The sequence below is a fragment of the Nannospalax galili genome, unplaced genomic scaffold (genome assembly GCF_000622305.1).
Source record: "Nannospalax galili isolate Female #2095 unplaced genomic scaffold, S.galili_v1.0 scaffold940, whole genome shotgun sequence".
Lineage (NCBI taxonomy): Eukaryota > Metazoa > Chordata > Mammalia > Rodentia > Spalacidae > Nannospalax > Nannospalax galili.
In genome coordinates this window covers 323257-332809 of record NW_008346079.1, presented here as the reverse complement: position 1 = coordinate 332809, position 9553 = coordinate 323257, and the positions used below count along the sequence as shown (strand labels likewise).

At 48.9% G+C, this 9553-nt stretch overlaps 1 protein-coding gene across 7 annotated transcripts in view; it reads right to left on the bottom strand.

Moving 5' to 3' along the window:
• Positions 1-9553, bottom strand: part of Gria1 (glutamate ionotropic receptor AMPA type subunit 1) — a 371033-nt gene that overhangs the window by 104501 nt on the left and 256979 nt on the right. For all 7 annotated transcript variants that reach the window (XM_017800413.1, XM_017800408.1, XM_017800409.1 and 4 more), the window contains 2 exons: positions 4223-4333; positions 3070-3276 (listed from right to left, as the gene is read on the bottom strand). In XM_017800413.1, coding sequence (XP_017655902.1) covers positions 3070-3276; positions 4223-4333 — 318 coding nt within the window. The remainder of the gene's footprint in view (positions 1-3069; positions 3277-4222; positions 4334-9553) is intronic.

The following is a 9553-nucleotide window of genomic DNA, read 5'->3' as shown; positions in this document are numbered from 1 at the left end:
AGAGGACTATTGATATTTGGTGGGGATATGTTATTTTGGTTTTTCATATTATTTTTTCTCTGTGATTTTGACATGTGAATTTCTTTTGTAGTTTCTTATTCTTGTGTGAGACTTAGGCCTTCAAGTTTAGGTCTGCTTCTTTTTGTAAATTTTATCTGTCTTTGTGGTTTACTTTTTGGGCATGAAAAGCTGGTTCCTCTAAGCTTCCGGTTCTCTCTTTTGATTTTATATTGGAGTGGCCAGATTGCTTTTGTCTTCAGGGCCCCACAGAGGCCCAAGTCAGATGAGGATTAGATGCTCTTGGGCTTTCTCCTAAGGTCTGGATCCCTCCAGGAAAGACTTTGGCCTCAGGAATTTGGGGGATGGACTCCCTGGGAGCCTGGCCCAGGAAAGATGCTGGTCTAGGGCAGCTGGTGGCCATCCCACCCAGAGATGCAAAGGAAGATGGGGCCGGAAGCGGCCCCAAGGGCTCCTGGAGACTACACTGAGGAGCTGGGTTGGTCTGGATGCAAAGGATCAGGAAGAGGAAAGGTTAGCCCCAGCATCCAGGAAAGAGGCTGGTGGACCCTGCAGGCCCAGGGAAGCAGAGGGAGGTGAGGGCAGGCCCAGGCCCAGTGTGCTCCTGGGGACCTGAGAAAGAACTGCGTTGGTCTGGATGCAAAGGATCAGGAAGAGGAAAGGTTAGCCCCAGCATCCAGGAAAAAGGCTGGTGGACCCTGCAGGCCCAGGGAAGCAGAGGGAGGTGAGGGCAGGGCCAGGCCCAGTGTGCTCCTGGGGACCTGAGAAAGAACTGCGTTGGTCTGGATGCACAGGATCAGGAAGAAGCAGTGGTGGTTCCCCAGGTGTCTGGGGCTCCAAGATAAGCAGGAGGAGTGACGGGTGGGGGAGATAGGAGGGTGAATGAGGCTGGGGGCTCGATTGACTTACCCTGGAGAGAGAGGCCTGAGGGTCGGAGAGAGGAGAGAGGCCTGCGGGTCCTAGGACAGACATTCTTACATCGGAGCCTCTAAAAGGCCTTACCCTGCCCTCTCTGGTGGTCTGTGGTTGAGAGGCATTTCATGAACCTCTCTGTTATTTCTTAGGGGGATGGAAAGGGGAAAAGATGAACTAAAAATAAAGGTGAACAGCTGGCTGGGCCACTGCAGAGACTCTGGGGATGAGTTCTCACTGGGTAGAGAGCCGGTGTAGTGAAGGGAAGTGTTCAGGCCCGACAGGAGGCATGCGGAGGTGATGGGGTCTTTGGAGCACTGATGAGCCACTGTGCTGTGATGTGTGGATGTGCCCGTGGGATGGTCACACCCCACTCTCCCAGGGTACAGGCTTTTTGAGGAAGGAACTGAATTATGGAGGGAAGGGGAAAGGGAACTCTGGGAGGGTGACAAGTTCACAGCAGTTACCATGACAATGACCTTAAGAACTTGGAGGAAGTTCCCATGGAGACCAGCCTCCAGATGTAGCACAACCCCTCCACGTCTTTAGTTCCTCAATGGAGTTTCCAAAGTGAGAGGCAGTGATGGAAAGGAAGACACAGATGCCATCCCTCAACCTGTTCACCATCTTTAGTCTCCCTGAAAGACACTTAACTAAGGAGTCACCTCTTCTGACATCTCTTTCTTCTTTGGTCATGTGACTTGGAGGCCATCCTGACTGTCCCTGTCCTGACAAGCGGCAGCACGAGGCACCATCCTTCCAAACGGTTACTTCTCCTGACAGGCACTGAATGCCAACCTAAGTCGGGCAGACTTCACCTCAAAGACGCGGCTGGAGTTCTCAGGGTCTGGGAGGGAAGCGTCCCTGTCCTTTCCTGCACATGGTGGCAGATTCTTTTGTGGCTTTTTGTTGTTTTCTTTGAGGGTCTCTAGCCTAGGCTGTTCTTGAACTCTCCAGGGAAGACTTCCGCTGTGACTCTCGTCCATCCACCTTCGAGTGCTGGGATGACGCATGCACCACTCTGTCCAGTTTATGCAGTGTTGTGGATGGATTCAAGGCTTCTTCCAGGCCATCCAGGCACTTTATGGGAAGTTCCAACAGCACTGCTGTTCTCAGGAGCCGTCACCCCCTCCCAGCTAGTGGAACCAACCCGCACTTGTCACTTGTTGTTTAAACTATCTCTGGCCATTCCCAGAGGTCAGCCACGCCTCCATTCCCACCTTGCTGTTTACTTGACCCCCATCCCTTGTGCTTTAGAAAGCTCTGGAAGTCCCAACCCTCTATTTCAGTATGGCTAGCTTCCAATCCTGCACCCTTCTGAAGGACAAGAAAACCCACTAGCTCTCACGTGACCCACATAATTTCGCCTCCCATACCCAATGCTCTGAACTCTCCTCCCTTTGTCCCCTGCTAAACCCCAGTGCCAGGAATTTCTGGCTTCTCAATGACTCTCTGTGCCTGCTCAAGGCTGCTTCGATTTATTGAAGCTTTTACAGTAGGGAATTATTTCAAGTGTGGTGAGTGCTGTTCAGAGGGAGCAGGTCTACCAGGTCACACAGATGACCAGTACGCAAGGCAGAGCAAGCCGCAAGGGGAGCCGAGATTGACCTTTCAAATGGATGTCATACCTGTCCTGGGGAGGGTGAAGAGAGACCTTGGAAAAGTCATACTCAATACAGGTCTTGGAAGAGGAGTTTGAGATGGAGGGTGGCAGGCAGGGCTTCTAGGGAACAGAGAGTGAGGAGGAAGCCACAGGAGAGGGACCGCAGGAAAAAGTGACCAGACAGCCAGGCTGGATGCATGTGCTCTAGTCCCAGAGGAGACATGGATGCAGGTGCTCTAGTGCCAGAGGAGATATGCACACTGAAGAGCCACAGGGGACTTGAATTGGTTAGCGCTGGCAGTCTGCCTTGGGAGAGCTGATCTTTGAGCAATAGTGTCACATACTGTCACCTGTTCTGAGGTAAGAGACACCGAGCTGGGCTCAGTGAGTTAGGATCAGAAACCGGAGTTGATGACTTCTCTATTCAGCAGTGCTAGTCTACTGTGCAGTCTACTTATGGGCAGAACCACGCAGCTGGTAAATGGTTTTCTGTCCAAGCCCCTCCTCTGACCTGGGAGATGGGGGAGGGTGCTTACCCCATAGACCAGTTCTCCCACCATGCCATTCCAGGCCTTTGTGTCCGGATCCCGGGCTCCATATTTGCCGTCGCTGACGATCTCCAGGCGGTAGGAGTAGCCCACGTGCTTGGCGATCTCGGCCGCCAGCTCTACGCAGTAACCCTCGTAGCGGTCGTTACCCTCAAACTGGTTGGCATTCTTCTTCAGCATCACGTAAGGGTCTTCCTGGGAGAGACGGGACAGAGGATACGGGTCACGGGTTCACTGGTGGGCAGGGAGCATTCGGCATGCCAGAGGAGAACACTTCTGACATGGGTCAACACTGAGAAGTCTCTCTAGCCCTTAATAGTGTTCTGTGAATTTCTGTCCCCAACCTGGCTATAAGCTTCTTGGGAAAAGGAAGAAATGCTGTTAAAATAAGAATATTTTACTGTTGAGACATGCTATGCAACTTTTCAAATTATGGAGTTGTGTACACATATGTGTTTATATGTATTATGCTATGGATATGTATACACATACAAATTATGTTCTTGTTTACATATAAATACATGCAAGAGCATATGATTAACTATGTTCTTTTGACAGCACACATGTATCTGTGCGTATAATTTTTTTTTTTAGATATCTCTGAATGAGGAGAAACTAGACCTCGCATAGGCTCCAGATTACTCACCAGTAGCCTCTCCCTCTGAGTACTTATGTTGAATTTAAGGGGAAGATGGCTTCTACCGAGGGAGAGGACATGCGGGAGGCAGCACAATTTAAGGTCACTCGTGGGTTTCATAGATGGAGAAAGCAACTAAAAAGAACTTTAGGCTGTTCACCCCAGGACACAGAGCAAGAGAGCGAATCCTGGAGAATCGAGTGAAAACCCTGAACTGCCCACCCACAAGGCATTCCTTTTTTGAAGCCCTTTTTGTGGCATTATATTACTATTTTATTATTATTATTTTATTGAAATGGCCTCCCTATATATCCCAGGCTGACCTGGAACTCTGCCCTCCTCTTCCTCTGCCTCCTGAGGGTTGGGATGACAAGTATGCATGTGTTGCCATGACTGGCTTCACTGCTCCATGTACGGCATAGTCTTGGTGACTTCTGTTCTCAGTGGCCAACTCTTGGGCAGGTCTGGCTAGATCTCAACACAGCCCTGATGGAGTGTACTCACAAGGATGGTAGTGACGATGTAGGTTCTGTTCTGAACGCTCGAGTTGTCCCCTCCAGCCTGAGCATCCGTGGCTGCCGGGACAAATTTGTCATCTTCATTCCAATAGCCAATCTGTTAACAAGAGAACGGCACCTGGTGAGGTAGGCGTGGCCGCTTAGAGCCAGAGATGCGAATCCGAGAGCTGGATCTGGATACTGTGGCCTGTGGGGATGGGTGTTCCAGACGCTGGGGTACTGTAAGCAGAAATCTCAAAAGAAAGGATACACCCCAGTCCGCATTCCACCCCTGGTGGACATCATCACAGAGGTGCCTCTCTGGGAGATCCAGGGTTAACTTTATAAATCTAAACCATGGGGACAGTGCTAGCCAGGGCTGTGGGATTTAATTCCCTACAGCTTCCCCTCCCCACACCTGCATATTAACCCATTCTGAACTGTAGTTGGAGCCATGTGGTTACACACTACATTCCTGTTTAGGACACCTGTATCTGTGAGGATTTATCTTCACTAAACCATGGGGACAGTGCTAGCCAGGGCTGTGGGATTTAATTCCCTACAGTTTTCCCTCCCCACACCTGCATATTAACTCATTCTGAACTGTAGTTGGAGCCATGTGGTTACACACTACATTCCTGTTTAAGACACCTGTATCTATGAGATTTATCTTCGAAAAGCTACATTACCATTCCCCTTATTCACCTAAGTACAAACTGCTGTAACGCTGAACAGATCGCAGTGCTTTGGGTTAAATAACATGAATTCTAAGTACTGGCAGGTTGTTAATACTTGTCCAAGGTCTTTCAGCAAATGCTAATTAAATCCCCATTATGGGCTCTGAGCTGAAACGCTGAGGGTTATGTGGGACTTAGAGATGCAGAGATGTCAAGGAAGGATTGTTGGCCCCAACTTCCACTTCACAAGACATTCACCATACAGACAGGCATCCCAGGTCGTGATGAGTGAACGGACTGAGGAGCTCAGAGAAACAAAGCCCAGAGCTGTATGAGGAACAGCCTGCCAGAGAAGATGGATGGGCTCTTCCTACAGCCCCCAGGGCAAGGAGCGAGGGAGCCCTGGGGAGAACAGGAATCTGCCATGATGGCCAAGAGCAGTGAGCAGGAGCTAGGGCTTCCCTGGGGGAGCAGCGGATACATGGGCTAAGGAGCGAGAGCTTTAGAGAACAGCAGTGGGGACTGTCCTGAAGGTAACAGGAAGTCATGAAACGTCTGGGATGACAGAGTGATACAGCCAACATACATACATGCATATACACACTACACACACATACATACACACATATGTACACATGCACACATGCATACACACATATGTATATACACATACACACATACATATGCACATACACACATACATATACACACATACACATAAATACATACACATACACATATATACACATATATACACATACATACACACATACATATATACACACACATATACACATACACACATATATACACATAAACACATACACAAACACAAACATATACACATATACACATACATACACATATATACATATACACACAGACACACATACATATACACATACACACATACACATGCACACACAAAGCACAAACACATACACACACAAGCACAAGCACGTACACACACACGGGCACACATACATATCCACACACACACAGACACACATACATATCCACATACACAAACACATACATATCCACACACACAGCCTGTGCCTCTCTCTTGCTCCCCCCCTTTCCCCTCCTCTCAATTCTTTGCCCCCTTCCCCTCTCCCCTCCCTCTCCTCTTCCCCTCTCCTCCTCCTCCCCTCTTCCCTTCCTCTCCTCCCTCCTCTCTCCTCCTCCTCCCCTCTCCCCTCCCTCTCCTCCCTCCTCTCTCCTCCTCCTCCCTCTCCTCTTCCCCTCTCCTCCTCCTCCCTCTCCTCTCCCTCTCCTCCCTCCTCTGTCCTCCTCCCCTCCCACTCTATCCCTCCTCTCTCCTCCTCCTCCCCTCTCCCCTCCCTCTCCTCCCTCCTCTGTCCTCCTCCCCTCCCACTCCATTTCTCTTTGGACAGCTGTGCTCTGTGCTGGGACGATTCTGCTGGTTGTGGATATAAAAGAAAAGGAAGGAGAGCAGGAAGCCATAGGCAGGGCGGGGAGAGAACCGCTTTCCAGCATCCAGAGCTCTCGGTGGGGCTCACAGAAACTGAGGCACCGGCCACATGCCAGCTGTGTGCCCCCTTCACCTTGATGTGTTTCCTAGTCCTTTCACAGAACATGAATGGGCCCTCTGTGCTCTGCAGCCATTCACAGGGCAGCGGTGAGGGGCGCAGTGGTGAGGGCACTGAGGATGCGTTCCCTGCTTTCTTGCCCTCTCGTCTGTTCAGTGCCTGAGGTGGTGCAGCTGGACAATGCTTGTGCTGGGCTTGGGATGCTGCCCGTCCATCCATCCTTCTCCACAGCTGCTCTCCCTGAGGGCTGTACCCTGGGCTGGGATCACAGTAGCTAGTGGGGAACGCATTTTGGGTATGCTTCTAAATGCTTTTTGTTTCAACGCCTTCATCCCCATTAAAATCCTACAGCGTTCTTTGCTTATCAAACACAGGTTAAATTTGAGGATACTGTGATGAGACATAACTTCTCCGGGACCACAGGGCAGGGGTGGAACAGGATCTGATCCCGGAAGGCTGCTCTGAGGGTGCCCACTACACTCCAGCGCAAGGTTGGTCCCCCTAGTGGCCCAGTGGTCTAGCTGCTTGTACATCTGTCTGCATCTGAGGTGCTGCAGGTGTCATGGGCCCCAGTGACACAGACTCGCCCAGGGTCCCCAGGCCCCCACCCCACCCCTACCCCCATCAGGCCAGCATCCTTTCTTGAGGAGAGAGTGAACCAGACCCCTGTGGCTTAGCATGAAGCATGCTGGGGAGACTGTGGAGAGGCCACAGGGGTGTGTCTCAAGACACATGTCCCCTGTCCTGAGGGAAGGCTGTGAGTGATACTGCCTAGGCGAGAGGCTGCAGGTGTGTGTGGAGGAGACATTTCTCTCTAACCACACCAGGTCAGACACACAGATTTCAGAACGTCAGTGTGGTAAGAAGCCCAAAGAATCTCTTCGTGTTCTACACAATCCCTTCTCTCCACACAGGAGATATGGGCTCAGAGACCATGAGGTCTCGCCCCTCACTTTGCTAGGGGAGGGCTCCTGGAAACCTCAGGGAACCACACTCATGAGAGGTAGGGAGGGTCAGGTCCCGTTTCAGCTCTCCACATAAGCTGCTTCATGCAATGGGTTTCCCTTCAGACTGACTTTCCCTAAGGGCCTCTGCAGAATAGCAAGGGTTTCATGCCAGCGTGTCATGGTGTGGGGTGCTGTTCTTTTTCAATCCTCCAAGGTATTTTCACACTTAATTTTTGATCTTCACACGATGTAAACACGATGAACAGGCTTGGGAAGCTTTCTCTGTTGCTTAGAGAGATGAGATGACCTAACAGCAGATCACACAGGAGTTGACTGGCAGAGCCTAGAGCCCAGGGCTCGTGCACCCCAAAGGCAAGATCATTTAATAAAATCTCTATAAACTTGAACATGCCCATCCCCACGTCAATGGCTTCCTTCTCTTCTCCCCACTCCTCACACTTTCTTCCTTTTTCACTCACAATTATTTTGTGTTTAGTTGTTTCATTAAAAAAAAATTGTGTCCATGGGAACGCTCATCCACTGCTGGTGGGATTGCAAACTCGTGCAACCTCTATGGAAAACAGTATGGAAAACTTAAAAAAACTACAAATAAACCCACCATATGACCTGGTTATACCATTCCTTGGCACATACCCAAAGGACTCATCCTATTTTAGAGACACTTGTACAACCACGTTTGTTGCTGCTCTTTCCACAATAGCTAAGAGATGGAAGCAACCTAAGTGCCCCTCAACTGAGTGGTTAACAAAAATGTGGTATATTTACACAATGGAGTTCTACTCAGCAGTAAAGAAAGATGAAATAATGAAATCTGGAGGTAAATGGATGGATCTAGAAACTGTTATACTAAGTGAAGTAACACAGACTCAGAAAAACAAATGACGTATGTTCTCCCTCATATGTCGATCCTAGCACCAAATCCTTTTAAATTCCCTGTCCTTTTAATAAGATGATACTATACAGCAGTCCCTTCTGCATGAAATAACTACCGTCATCATGACTTCAGCTAAGCCTGATCGCTACCGTCATCATGACTTCAGCTAAGCCTGATCGCTAAACATCGTCACAATTTGGCTTGTTGACAGTTGCGCTCATTCATTAAAGGAGGGCCAAGCAAGGTCAGTGGACCCTCACTGCATTATCCAGCCACGCTTCCCAGCCACCTGCATGTAATTTGACCCTCATCACACATGGCCCCCTGGATTTGGGGAGGGCTAAAGTATACCATCTGGTGAAGGCTAGGAAGAGAAGGCATGACCCATGTTGGGTAAAGGCTATCCAGTGTGCATACCCTCAGGTCATACATACACCTCAGCAACCCCTCAGTTATCTCAGTAAGTAAGCTCAGTAAATTCATTGGTTCCCCAGTAAAACTTTAATCAAACATTGGCTTGACACTAGAACCTTGAAAGGGAATAAGCATTGCTTAGTATCCCCAGGAAAAGAAGTCTCACAACAGATGGAAAATTTATTTGTTAATGCTATTATGTCTAATTATTCAAAAAAAGAAAATGAGATTGTAAAAGATGTTAAAAGGATATGAAAATATTTTCCAAAATAGAAAAAATGAGAAAGCCTAAGCAAGTGATGAAGGTCTGTGTAGGTTTGTTATGATATATAAAGGATGAGACAAAAATAATATACACATAATCTTAAAATGTCTATGGTCATAGTTTAGTCAACTAGTTTAAGGAACAAAATACATGTCTAGTCAAGGTTTATCTGAGAATATTTGGGTTTTTGCCCAAGCTTTATCTACACAGCACATGATAATTAGAAGTACCAGACTGGTGGAACTAACCTTAGTGGCTGTTTAACAGCCATAGTTTGAGGCCTGTACTAACGTGGTCAGAGGGACTCAAAGGGCAGTTTTTGCCCCTTGCCCTCCAGGGTCGACTAAGTTCCAGGGGATTATGGAGCAGCTCTCAAAATGTCCTGTAACTGTGGTGAGTCACCTGTCCTCTTGTTCAGGGACGACATGGAGACCCACGAGATGGACTTGAATCAGTGTCCAGTCTACAAAGAGGTCTACAAAGGGTCAGCTCAGAGGAAACACCTCATTCATGCTTCCAAGTGAAGCCAGACATGGTCAAGCAGGACCTTTGACTTATCTTCACATAGATGGAACCTGTAAAAGACA